Source organism: Sinocyclocheilus rhinocerous, unplaced genomic scaffold, assembly GCF_001515625.1.
Source record: "Sinocyclocheilus rhinocerous isolate Xijiao unplaced genomic scaffold, SAMN03320098_v1.1 scaffold998, whole genome shotgun sequence".
Lineage (NCBI taxonomy): Eukaryota > Metazoa > Chordata > Actinopteri > Cypriniformes > Cyprinidae > Sinocyclocheilus > Sinocyclocheilus rhinocerous.
In genome coordinates, this window is record NW_015662265.1 from 202,339 (window position 1) to 216,889 (window position 14,551).

At 41.1% G+C, this 14,551-nt stretch overlaps 2 protein-coding genes across 2 annotated transcripts in view; both read left to right on the forward strand.

Moving 5' to 3' along the window:
- The window catches only part of LOC107728013 (regulatory-associated protein of mTOR-like), a 319,255-nt gene that overhangs the window by 201,902 nt on the left and 102,802 nt on the right, over window positions 1-14,551 (forward strand). The gene's annotated exons all lie outside the window — the stretch shown is intronic.
- LOC107728012 (protein LDOC1L-like) lies at window positions 6,869-9,842 on the forward strand. Its single transcript, XM_016538065.1, has 2 exons — window positions 6,869-7,272; window positions 7,418-9,842. The coding sequence occupies exons 1-2, from the start codon at window positions 6,957-6,959 to the stop codon at window positions 7,480-7,482; spliced, it is 381 nt and encodes a 126-aa protein (XP_016393551.1). The 5' UTR covers window positions 6,869-6,956; the 3' UTR covers window positions 7,483-9,842.

A 14,551-nucleotide genomic window follows, 5' to 3' on the forward strand; every position in this document is an offset into this window, starting at 1 on the left:
TTTTTTTTTTTTTTTTTTTTGACACTGCATATGAATGGTTAATTAGTTAATGATTAAATGTTTGCTAGAGCTATTTAGAGGGTTAGTTCACCCAAAAAATTTAATTCTGACAGCATTTAATTACCCTCATGTTGTTCCAAACCCAAAAGACTTCATTCATTTTCAGAAAAACACAAAAGAAGGTTTTTTTTACAGTGGTGGCCAAAATTGTTAGAACACCTGACAGATCTGATAATATTGCCTCCTTTTTTGCCTCCAAAACATGATTTCATTTCATAATGTTCATGAAACATGCAGATGGTTGCTCTGAGCACAACAAATATCAGATGAAGTGAGTCATACTGTTTTTATCCACTTTTAACTTTAATATTTGGTATGTCCACCTTTTGCAGCAATTACAGCAGCACATCTCTCTGGCATAGTGTCAATATATTTCCTGAGAACTTCAACACTAATGTGATCCCATGCCTTCTGCAACTCAAGCCAAAGGCTTTCCTGAATGTACAATAGATCTGTCCAGTTTATTTTCCAACTTGCTCCAAATTTGCTCGATGGGGTTGAGGTCCCAACTTTGAGGTCCATCATTTTCAATGTTCCAGCAGATTCCTTATGTCGCTGGTAGTTCCAGCAATAGTTCTTTTTATGGGTATTGTAATGGCCAATTCAACAAAAACAACTGAAACCTCTTAAATATGCCAAGTGTTCTAACAATTTTGGCCACCACTGTATATATATGTATTTTTTAATCATTTTTGTCTATGCATTGAAATTCCATGCAACCGAAACATTCATGTATCAAAAAGTACAAAACGACATGAAAGTAGTCCATACGAAGTAATCCACATCTTCAGAAAAGACGGGATCACTACATATGATGAAGAAAATTAATTAAGCCTTATATTCATATATAAACCTTGATCAACAAATGCATAGAGACCGTAAAATATGGTGTAGTTCTCAGCTGTACTTGCTTGACATTTGAGAACCAATGAGGTTTGTCCCAGTCACGTCTGTTGTCACAGTGGTCCACACATTCCGTGTTTCCCAAAACCAGAGTCCCAATTCGAAAAAAGTATTGAAAATTGTGTGGATGGAACTTCATCTCTCAACTTGTGGTTACAAATGTAGCAAATTAGCTCAAAAGGGAAATATTTATGATTAATTATAACTGGTTATAATTAATAATGAATATTTAGATTAGATCTTAGAATTAACTGTAGCAGGATCAATATTACAATTATTTGATCTGTCCGTCCACCGAGCAGACAATATAATCATTTATCAGTTCTAGGAAAGATTATTTTCCTGGCCAAAACTTAAACACTCAAACTTAAACACGCATCTAAATAGTTGTAAACAGTTACTTGCATTGGCTTTGTTGCTGAACAAGAGTCCTGATGCGGTAGACACGGAGGTTCTTGATGAGTTCTTTAGGAGTGAGCTGCCGGTTTTCCTCTGGTTCTTCTGAAGATAGGAAAGTCCACAGCGAATCGACAAAGTTACTGCTTGTAACACTCCAAAGAGTGCTATATTCTATGTCTCATAAAGCCATGCGTTAGTTTTGTGATGAACAGACTGAAATCATGTTCTCTGATGAATCACATTTGCACTTCTGCATAGTAAAGTTTGGGGCTTTGCAATTAGTTATGAGATGTGGCATCTTTGACTTGGCACATGGCACAATATGTCTTGAGACACAAAGTCTTATTATATGCAAGCACACATGAAATCTCAAAAGGAAACTGTTGTGTAATATTAATTATGAAAATGTTTTAATGATTTATTATTTTTAACTTAATATTATGCATTCTGTCATGTGCTATGGGCACTGAAGTCAGGTAGCTGCTAAAAAATTACCAAGCTGTCACATAAAACCGCTCGTAAAAATGTGTGGAACTAAAACGAATGTCTCCGAGGTCGACATTGTGGAAATGAAACCCAGTGTGTGCGCTGTATTGAGGGGTGTGATGTATCATACTGTCGAAAAGAACCGTGTCAAGCCAAGAAAGTTATAGCCTACCTAGATTCACACTGACACTAAATTATACCTTTAGCTAGCGAGAAGTTACTCCATAAATTGTGCTCCATAAAACATACAGCTCCTGGAGACCAGGTGCATTACTCATGATTGGAAACAAATGAAGAAAGTAAGTTTGCTGAATGGTTAGAGTAAAATTTGGCAGTGTGGGGCTGTCGTTAAGATATGTGTGTGTGGTGATAGATGTCATCTGGGAGCAGCAGTGTGTTAAGTCAGTGTGGCGTTAGATGCGATGACATTTGCTCAAGGCTTCTGCCCAGCATGAGCTGCCTGACTCACCCACTCATCACGATGACAGAGCCCACTGCTGCCAGTCAAATACACAGCACTGATGCCTGTGACTCTCACTATCAGGTGTCAGAAATTAGTAATAATAGACTTTGGTTGCACCCACATACATACAGTTTTTATTCATTTATATGTCTGTCTCACTATGTCTCTTGTGTACACATGCAAGTGGTCACATATAATCAAAATACATGTAAGTTCTGTCCATAACCCGCCTAAAGCTGCCTTCTAAGCCAGTATTCTAGCTGTCATGGAACCACATAAGTGACTGATTTAGAGTGCTATTCTTGAACAACTCGTATAAATAGCACTCCACATGGGAGAATAGACTCTATTTATTTAATTAGAGTGTGACCTTAGCATTTTGCAAAGATAACAGTGTGATACTCTAATAAACATAAAAATACATAGCACACACATGGATTAAACAAAATTATCAGTGTAGTTTGATATATATGAAACATTTTTGCATTGTGTACCATCGTTTTTTGTTTTTTTTCACAATTCATTCTGGAATTGCCTTCTGTGCAAAAGGTACACACTGCCTTAGAAGTTGTCAAAAGTGAGGTATATTTTAAGGCAACATACTTAAGTTTTGGCCTCTGTGTCAGAAGTGGACTTTTTGATGTCTTAAACTACTACCTACAATACAAAGGAAAATCACAATGTTTCAGCTGTTTCTGAGGCAGTTTATTTGAGTATTATCTCTCTCTGAGAGATTCAGCATCCTGTTGACATGTCAACACCATGTCCTCATTAATACATTTAAATATATTTCCCTTGATTTTGTGTGTTTATACAAGACAGCTCCATGACTCTCAGCTTTTTTTCTAATAGCAGTCCCTGTCTCTGATCTTTCAAAGTTAGTGATCCCTTAATTATTTAATGTGCAGTATGTATAAATAAATCTGTCATGAAAACATGTTATGATTGCCACTATGTAAATTATTATATTTCAATAACTAATTAAGATTAGAAGCATCATTGTATAATTAGATTTAGAAGTAAAAAACTTGCCTTATGTGCAATGTACATGATTAGATACCTTTTTTTCAAAAAATTAATACCAATTTAATTGAATATAGTTTGGGTTTTGTTGTGAAGTGTAACCATTAATATTATTGTAAGGTACAAGTAATGGGGATCCCTATAGCATGAGGTAGTTCTGTGTGTGTGTGTGTGTGTGTGTGTGTGTGTGTATTTGTGTGTGTGTGTGTGTGTTTGGGTGGGTGTGTGTAAATGAACTTGATTATTTTGTTATAAAGTTGTTTATTTCACCAGGTATTAAAGATGTGTGTGTGTGTGTGTGTGTGTGTATTTGTGTGTGTGTGTGTGTATTTGTGAGGGTGTGTGTAAATGAACTTGATTATTTTGTTATAAAGTTGTTTATTTCACCAGGTATTAAAGAATAAGATTATTTTTATTCTTGGATAATTTGAATTACAAGATGACAAGTCATAGCTAGTTTACTTTTAAGTAATTAAAAGTTCTACAAGGCTGTGAAGACCATGGTCACATCAGTCAACAAAAACATTAAAAATAATAATAATTATTGCATCTTTTAACACAGTACATAATGTATTGTGGAATGTAATGTGGATTTTATGGCATAATCCAATTATGATATGATCATTCAACATCAAGCCTTTATGAGATGTGTATAGTTTTGCTTAATCTGTCAAGGAGCACTGATAGTATGGATAGAAACTGTTAAAAATTAAGGTAAAATAGCTCCAGCATCATTCATTTTCTAGGCCAGTGTTTCTAAATGGTGGCCTCTCATCACTGCACGTTTTGTCTTATCTGATACAGCAAATTAAGGTCATGAATTTGACTTCACAAAAGAACTAATAAGCTGAATCAGGCGTGTTAGAAGAATCATTCAAAATGTTAGTTTCCTTTTCAGATTATTCTAGGATTATAAGGGATTACCATTCTCTTTGAACGCTTCTAATCTATACGTCCACTTGTACATCATATTTATACTGTCGATACATTACATCTGTGTAAAACAGAAATACAGCATGTGGTTGTGACGAGAGGGAGCCCCAGATTACATAAAGACTACATGTAGTCCCAGACTACATAAAATATGAGTTAAAGCGGGGGTGTCTTGCAGAGTTTATCTCCAGCCTGCCTCAGCACACTTACCTGTAAGTTACTTGGGCTGTGTCTGAAAGCTTGGGCAGCTGACTTGTTGCCTATCAGCCAACTTTTTTTTTCAGCTTTTGGATGCAGCCTTGTACTCCTAAAGACCTTGATTAGCAAGTTCAGGTGTGTTTAAATAGGATAGGAGCTAAACTCTGCTGGACATGACAGGAGCAGGATTGGACTTCCTTGGGTTACAGCTTTGGTGCTGTCTTGGATCTCCATATGACGGCCAATGTAAAATCTATGGCACTGTTTGTTTACACCTGGTATTAAGATTCATTTTTGTCAATTCAATCATGAGTGGACAATGTTACATAAATTGTAAATGGGGTCTAAAATGTTTTGAGCTTGTCCATTTTCAGCCATTTCCAGAACAAGTCAAAAACACATTTATTTTGCTATCGTAGTGTAGACACTCATGTGGTTAAACATCCACAAAAGACCACCTGTTCTCCACCAACTGACTTCTAACACGCTCCCGCCATGTTTGCCATGGTATTGTGGCTATTAGAGCAGAAACAAAAGCTTCTCATCTTTCATCTTGTCTCCTTTCTTGTTCATGTCTAAGTTGTGAGAGCTTAGTTTGTGCTTTAGAAATATCTGAAAAAGCTTGAACATATACACCCTGCAAACAAGCCTGCACTGGCCCTTTACGGGCCCACTTAGGGCTAGCCTTAGGGAATTCATTGGCAAAACGTTGGCCCCTTAGCGCTGGCCCTGCGGGGCAGCTCTCACTTAGCCCCCATAAAGCCCTCACTATGCCCACACAGGGCCCGCACTTTTAATCTACAATACATCTGTTTCACTTTAAATACTTTCCAGCTACTATAACTTAAGTCTTTGGGGGAAAAACAGTTATTATACATCTGAAATGGATGCAGTCACCACATAACTAATGTCTGTATTGTCAAAAATGTACAGTAGTCAAAGGGATTTCAACTCAATTTATTGAATACAAAACAGAAAACATTCAGTTCAGGTTAATACAGCTACATATAGCCAAAAATGTAAATACACAAAAGTACAAAAAAAAACAAAAGAAAGCAATGTAAGACTGTAGGATTTCGTCATGTGAATGTTGATGTGTGCGAAAGTCGTATCTGTAGTACTTCAATGTCCAAACACTGTCCATAGCTGAAGTTGACTGATAGCAAATTAATAATCCAACCTCTTGTAATGAAAACACGCCATGGCTCTCAAACACCAAACTCTTCCTAAGCAGGAACAGTCAAAAATAGTCCAGACTATGGTCCCACGTCGAAAAAAACTTTAAATCCATATTCAAACTGGACCATGATGTGGTAACCTCACCAATAAAGAGTCCTTCTAAAATGCATACAAATACACAGTCTTAAACTCTTAGCATCACTCCAAACATTGGCCATACATACATGTAACATCTCTGCAAAAAACATCCACAATGTACACTTAAAAAAAAAAAAAAACCTCCTTACTTTAGACTGGGCTTGAAATGACACATTTCCCAACCAGGACACAGCACAATGTGCTCAGCGGGTTACGGCTGCTTGTTATTTGTAACTCCCTCTACCCACATGGCTTTACTTAAGGAAACCTAAAACACCCTAGCACCCCGAGTGGTAAGGAATAAAACTGCCCACAAAATTCTTATTAATAGGCTTGTGTCTGTTACACCTCAAATATGGCTCCGGAGATCCACTTTCCTGCAATTAGCATGCTCAGGTGTGTTTGATTAAGGTTAGAACTAAACTCTGCAGGAAAATGGATCTCGTGTGCTAGATTTGAGGATCCCTGGCCTATATGAAACAACAGATTCTGAAAAGGTATCTTTTGGTTTGTGCCATTCCACTTCAATTGAGTGGCTAAAGAATGGCCAGTCAATGTTGTTTGTATTCTCCTAGTTGCATTACAGGGCTGCCTACACAAAACCTGCATGGGCCCAAAGGATACAAAAGTTGCTCTGGGCCCAAACGGACTGGCCCACACTGGGCCATCATAGGATTAATGTGGGCAGTCCGCTAGTGTGGCCTGCTCACAGAGAGCCTGCGGTGAGCCCAAAGCTGTGGGCCTCGACCGGGCAAGCCCGCACTGGGCCTGTTTAGGTTTGGTGTGGGCTGGCCCTAGCCCACCCGTTTTCAACCTCTTTCCATGCACAGATATTTTATTTAAAATTTTTTAAGTTATAAGGTCAGGTTTGAACAAAACAAATGAGAAACTAAAGAAAAAATTTAATTTGAGTTGTTTATTATTATTTAAAGAGTTAAGTATCTATCTTTAAATGTGCTTTTTTCCAATGATTCCCACATGGTTCAAATCAGTCTGTTGACATTTGTCATCCAGTTGTAAAAGACAGATGGTTCATTTGAATGGGTTGTTTCACCTCATATTATGTCTGTTATCTGCATCATTTGCTGTCAATAAATATCCCAGTTTGTATTCTAATCCTCTGTGTGAGTCTCCTTCCGTAACAGAAGACCGGGCCAACAAAGGATTCAGCAACATGAGTGCACCCGACCCGTTCAAGGAGATCGTGAATGCTTTCAAACGGATTCTCAACCCCGCACCAGTCACACCACCTGTCACGCCCGTCACCAACGCCGCCACTTCTTCTTCGACAGTAATTACCAGTCCCATGGCCAAACCAGCACCCTTCTCTGGCTCGGCGGAGGAGTGCAATGGATTTCTGCTGCAATGCTCGCTCGATCTGGAGATGCAGCCGCATCTTTACACAACGGATAAAGCCAAGATTGCGTTCATCATATCCCTGCTGACAGGACGAGCACTCCAGTGTGCCGAGACCATCTGGTCCCAAGCCGGTACTGTAACTCAATCTCTTGATAATTTTATTGTACATTTCCGAGAAGTCTTTGGTAGACCAGCAGGCGATACCTCTGTCTGTGAACAATTATATCACCTCCGTCAGGATTCTCTATCCATTAATGATTATGCCCTCAAGTTCAGAACTCTCGCAGCGGCCAGCAGCTGGAATGAGCGCGCACTCCTCACCGCCTACCGGCAGGGATTAGAATCGAGAGTGAGACTTCAGCTCGCTGCCTATGATGACTCCTATGGTTTGGAACGATTTATACAGCTGTCCATCCGGTGCGCTAGTCATATTCAGTCTTGTTTCGAATAACATCGACTCTCACCATTCACTCCACTCCTTCGCCGGCCAGACACCATCAGCCCTCCAGAACCAGGTCACGAGCCCATGCTGGTGGATAACACTCGACTCTCTTCATTGGAACAGCAGAGACGGCTGACCCAGGGCTTATGTCTGTACTGTGGAGCTGGTGGGCATGTAATCGCGGCATGCCCAATTTGGCCACCACGACCCATGGTGAGTGTCATTAAGTCATCGATAGTCAATATGCAGCCCCTCACCTCTGTTGTGAATCTTACTGCCTCCGGTATTTCCCTTCCAGTACACGCCCTCCTCGACTCTGGGTCAGTCGGGAACTTCATCTCCGGGAATCTCTGCCGCCAGCTTAAGCTCATGACCACTGCCACCAAAACCACCTACCAGGTCCAATCGGTGACGGGAAAACCACTTAGCCAAAGGCATGTGCGCCACTGTGTTGGTCCTCTCCACTTACAAGTTGGACAGTTACACGAGGAAACTCTGCATCTCCTGCCACTGAAGCCTTTGAAGCCCTCAAGAAAGCCTTCACCTGTGCACCGCTCCTCATCCATCTAGACCCCAACAGGCCCTTCGTTGTGGAGGTGGACGCTTCCACTACCGGGGTAAGGTTCCACTACCTTCTGTCTCAGCAGCAGGGGTCTCCAGCCAAACTTCATCCATGTACCTTCTTCTCTCGCAAACTCAGCCCAGCGGAGAGAAACTACGATATCGGCAACAGGGAACTCCTTGCCATTAAGCTGGCCCTGGAGGAATGGAGGCATTGGTTGGAGGGTGCACAACATCCATTCATTGTCCTCACTGACCACAAAAATCTGCAATATCTGTGAGACGCCAAGAGACTTAATCCTCGCCAGGCACGATGGGCACTCTTTTTCACTCGATTCAATTTTACCATCTCCTATCGTCCAGGTCCCAAAAATGTGAAAGCGGACGCTCTCTCTCGTCTTCATGTTCTTGAAGAGGTCAGTGAGGAACCGGAATCCATTATCTCCAAGGAAATCATCGTAAGCCCCATCCAATGGTCCCCCAATCCAGCCGCCGCCTCCTCCAATGCTTCCACGGCCACTCTGCTGGGCTGTCCACAAGGATTGCAGTATGTCACCAGAGCACAACGCACTCCCCTGATTCACTCCGCTCACACTTCTCTGGGCACTGGCCACCTTGGGGCCAACAACACCATCTCGCTGCTGAAGGATCGCTTCTGGTGGCCCAATATGGCCAGGGATGTGACAAGGTTCGTCCAAGGCTGTTCCGACTGTGCCATCGCCAAGAGCCCACGCCACCTACCATCTGGCAAACTTCTTCCGCTGCCCGTTCCCAACCGCCCCCTGGTCACACCTAGGAGTTGACTTCATCACAGATCTGCCGGCCTCGGAGGGTAATACATGTGTTCTAGTAGTCATTGATCGATTTTCTAAATCCTACCGTCTTCTCCCTCTCAAAGGTCTACCCACAGCTATGGAAAACGCTGAGATCATGTTTAACAACAACTTCAGATATTACGGGATCCCAGAAGACATTGTCTCAGACACAGTGGCCCACAGTTCATTTCCAGGGTATGAAAGGCCTTTTTCTCTCTCCTAGGTGTGACCATAAGCCTCTCGTCGGGATACCACCCCGAGTCCAACGGGCAGACGGAGAGGAAGATCCAGGAAGTTGGACGTTTCCTGCTAACCTTCTGCCATGGCCACCAGAACTCTTGGAGCCAGTTCCTAGGCTGGGCCGAGTACGCGCAGAGCTCTCTTCGCCAGCCATCCACTGGACTCACTCCCTACCAGTGCGTACTCTGTTACCAGCCGCCCCTATTCCCCTGGTCGGGGGAGCCGTCTGATAGTCCCATCTGTCGATTACTGGTTCCGAGAGAGCAAGAGGGTCTGGGACGCAGCTCACCATCAGCTTCAGCGGGCAGTGCACAGAAGCAAGACGACAGCAGACCTTAGAAGGGCTAAAACTCCATCATACCAACCTGGTCAGAAGGTCTGGCTGTCAACATGGGACATCAGGATGCGCCTGCCCTGCAAGAAGCTCAGTCCCAGATATGTTGGCCCCTTCACCATCATTAAGCAGATAAACCCAGTCACGTACCAACTTCAGCTTCCTTCACAGTATAAGATTCACTCTTCCTTCCATGTTTCACTGCTCAAACCTTACCATCCTCCTGTTTCTGTCTCCACAGAGCCTGGCCCGACAGAGGAACCCCCTCTTCCATTAATCCAGGAGGACGGCACCATCTACAAGGTCAACGAGATCTTGGACTCCCGGCGCCGTGGTGGTCTCTTGGAATATCTTGTGGACTGGGAAGGCTATGGGCCAGAGGAACGGTCATGGGTTCCCAGAGTTGACAACCTCAATCCCACACTGCTGGAGCCCTTTCACTCCACTCATCCAGATTGTCCTGGGCCCCGAAGGAGAGGTAGACCACCACGACGTCGGGGTCATCGGCCCTTAGGAGCGGGCCGTGGAGGAGGGGGTACTGTCAAAGATCAGCCAGGCTCATCCACCACCCAAACACAGCGCACACTGTCACCTGAATACTGATTGCACGCACCTGTTTGGAATTTGCACTCTCATCAGGACTCCTACTAAAGCACACACCTCACTTCACTCCAGTGTCCGGTCTCGTTCATACGAAGTGGACTCTCTATGCTATCTGTGCGATACATTGAGCTACCTGCCTTGTGTACTTACCTTCTGTGTCTCCTCCAGTGTGTTCTCCTGTGCTCAGTTCCTACGTGAGTTCCAGTTGTCATCTCCGTGGGGATATCCTCATTACTCGTCGTCTGAGGTGTGTGCTGTCTTCTGTCTCCCTTCCACGATCTCCTGCGAAACCAGAGACTGTCTTATATTCTCCATCAGTTCAGAGAACTGCTCCATTGCCTATAATACTCACCTGCCATTACCATCTGCATCATTTGCTGTCAATAAATATCCTAGTTTGTATTCTAATCCTCTGTGTGAGTCTCCTTCCGTAACACTGTTGTGATGCATTCATAAATTCATGCTGCTGTTTATGCTTCATTTGTTGTTTGCTCATCTGGATTTAATTTCATGTATGTATGTATGTACATATGTATGTTTAGTTTAATTGGGTTGGGGTGCCATGGAAAAAAAATACTACAAACGGGTGCCATGCTTTCAAAAAGTTTGGGAACCACTGGTCTATGGTACAGTATGTGTATGTCTGTGTTTAGTTTAAATTTAACAGATGTGTGCAGGGCCGGAGTGGGACTCATTTTCAGCCCTGGAGTATCATGCCTTAGACCGGCCCACTTATTTATTTATTTTTTACTGGCCTTTTCAGTGCCGCCTTTGCGCTTTCTAAAAAGTTCTCAGAAATAATCACAATTGTTTTGCTTAACCTATTTATGCACAATTATTCTGAAAAGAATTTTAAATGTCATACAAAAAAATGCCATCGGCCTGAGTAAATTGTACCATTATAGAATTGTGACTTCACACGTGTAATTGAGGAGGTGAAAATACTATGAAATTACAAATGGCATGAAATTTGAACATCTAACAACTGAAGGTCTATGAAACGTCAGTCAATCAAGCATTTTTTTTGTTAAACAATGGCACTTAAAGTTTTGATCTAAAATATTATTGCAACTATAGCCTTTAAACGCTTATGTTCACAAATAAAACAACGATTTGCGCAAAAAGAATGATTAGTTATCACAGTCTATTTTAGTTATCAATTGAGAATTTGTTACTAATATGATCTGGTGAAAATAATAATATGGCCTGCGAGAAAATAAATAAAAAGAGTGGGGCTGCTATGAGTGCAGGCAGCCTAGGAACAGCATAGTTCAACCCAGTAGCATGACAACACCGGCCCTCTCGGCCAAAAAACAGATCGGCCCACCGGGAATCCTCCCGGTGCTCTCGATTAGCCAATCCGGGCCTGGATGTGTGTCTACTTCACTTTGGGTATAGCAGTTTGGACTAATTTATCTCGTTTAAGTTTGTCTCATGGTGCCACCCACAAGTCCGAAAGTCTGTGACTAATCTCTGTTTCTAATCATGACAGCAGTCACAGAATGCTAAATTCTGTCTTAATTTTAAAGGGAATTACCGGTATGCTGCCAGGGTTCTGTTGCGTTGCTGCGCTCTCTCTCTCTCTCTCTCTCTCTCTCTCTCTCTCTCTCAAGTTCGAGTTCAAGTTGCTTTATTGGCATGACATTTTTGTTACAGTATTGCCAAAGCATTTTAGATGTGTAAAATACAGAATATGAATACACCATCAAAGTAAAATCTTTCTCTCTATCTTTCAATCTCTCTCTCTCTTTCTCTCTCTCTCTCTCTCAGCATGTTCATCTCTGATTTGGGGATGTTTTTAAAGGGATAGTTCACCCTAAAATGAAAATTCTGTCATTAATTAATCATCCTCATGTCGTTCTAAACCCGTAAGACCTCCGTTCATCTTCGGACCACAAATTAAGATATTTTTGATTGAATCTGACAGTTTACCTGCTGTCATTAAAGGGATAGCTCACTCAAAAATTCTGTCATTAATTACTCACCCTCATGTCGTTCCAAACGCGTAAGACCTTTGTTCATCTTCGGAACACAAATTAAGATATTTTTGATGGAATCTGACAGCTCTCCGACCCTCCCATAGACAGCACGGGTACTACCATGATCAACGTCCAGAAACATAGCAAGGAGATTGGTAAAATAATCCATGTGACATCAGGGGTTCAACCATAATATTACGAAGCTACGAGAATACTTTTTGTGCGCAAAAAAAAAAAAAAAGACTTTATTCAACAATTCGTCTCCTCCGCGTCACCCTAGCGCCATTTTGGAGAGTATCCACTGAACGCAAACAGCGTATGTTGTTCTGTGTCAGCTGCACCACATCGGATTATTTTACCGATGTCCTTGCTACGTTTCTGGACATTGATCGTGGTAGTACCCTTGCTGTCTATGGGGAGGGTCAGAGAGCTGTCAGAATGCATCAACAATATCTTAATTTGTGTTCCGAAGATGAACGGAGGTCTTACGGGTTTGGAACGACATGAGGGTGAGTAATTAATGAGAGAATTTTCATTTTTGGGTGAACTAACCCTTTAAGGTTAGGGTGTGATCTGTTATTTCAGTATAACTCCTTTGAGTAGCAGTGTTTGTGTCCAGCAGATTTTGTGAAAGAAATTGTGGGTTTAGATGCTCTGTGTCATCTTGTCTCTAGTGGGCAGTAAGTGGGATGTTGATTTAGATGCGTTCTTTTTTTAATACACATCTTTCTCTCTCTCTCTCAATTTTCAATTGAAGTGTACTTTATTGGCATGACAAAAACTATACACTTGTATTGCCAAAGCAATTGCAGCTGGGCTGCTTACAAATAGTGCTTATGTATTCACAGAAAGAAAAAGAATAATATAATAGTAAAAAAATAATATATAAAAAGTATTAAGCATGTAGTGCAAAAATGAATTACTAATGTGTAAGTATATAAACTAGAAATATAAAATAAGATAAGGGATTAGACATATTTACAGAAGCAAAATGTACATCTAAGTAATATAATAGAGTAATATGGCATAACATAATCTACATGTGCTGGAAACATCAGATCAGGGCAGATTGAGTGTTTTCTCTTCTATAGTGACAGGCAGACTATTGAGCAGCAAACACACAGCAGTTCTTGTGTTCTCCTAACAGATACGGCAGAAAGAGTTTTAAATGTCTGATGGATCTGCTGTATTTTATCATAGAACACCGTTCGTGTACTGTAAAAAAAAATCCAACTTGCAAATTGTTAACTCAGTATAAAATTGTAAGTCAAGTGGACAAATTTTGGAGCACATTGTTGAGTTTACTTATAAAAACGATTTAACTGCATGTTTATTACTGCTTTGTTGAGTGAATGTAAGTACATAAGTTGAGACAACGTAATATTTTGATTTCATGGTTTGACCGTTAAACTTCCTGTTATTGCGCATGTGTGGTCTCTCTTCGCGGTATTTTGCACGGGGTTTCTTCCAGCCACGCCATCAAAGGGACTGGATTTCGCCTGGTTGAGGTAAGATTTATTTTTTAAGATTATTATTGAAAATAAACTGCACACATAGAATGTGAAGTGCAATGATATGTTCCTACAAGTCAAAACTCGGTCTGAAGCACTTAGTTTTATTTTAAAACGAGCCCAGACAGCGAGTTAGCGATCTGCATACTTCAGCTGCTAACAAGATGTGCATCAAAATACACGGTTAGACTGTACAGAAGTGGATTATGTGTTGTAGACGTGTCAATTTCGTTCATTAATGTTCACTTTGATTTTGTCTAACTTACGTAGTATTCTCGTTAAAGTAGCGAGTTTAATCGTAATCTATTTTTGATTTTGGCTTCAAACGAATATGAAAAACGGGAAGATTTTATTATAAGTCACGTTGGTCCGACCACAGCACAGTCCAATCGATAAGAGTTGTAGTTTCTGTCGGATATAAGAAATATCAAAGGGCGAATAAAATGAAAACGGAACCAATTCACGTTGCTCGTTTGCGCTGTACCGGACCGTTTAACGTTAGATAGCGCAGCGCGAGCGTTGAGAGATCCGGGTGAAGAAGGGAATACACAGCAGAATTATCAATATCGCTGTAAATATATATTTACAAATGATAACAGTATAAAAAATATAACAAAATATTAAATATAACCAAAAATTCGGAAAATTCGGAAGGAAATGCTTGTGATCTGCAAGCACATCAAACATGATGGAAAGACACAATGTTGGGAATTTGTTTTATGTGTCACCAAAGTGCATCCCTGTCCTGCTCAAATACAACAGATAAGAGATATTATGATTCTCCAAAAACAAAAACTTTATTCATACAAACTTATTTCAGTCAACACACTCTAATACTACAAAGTAAGTGCAAAATACTGCATCCCAGCACACATGATACGATGATGCACTGTCTCTCTCTCAGTATCTAGTTGACATGACTGTG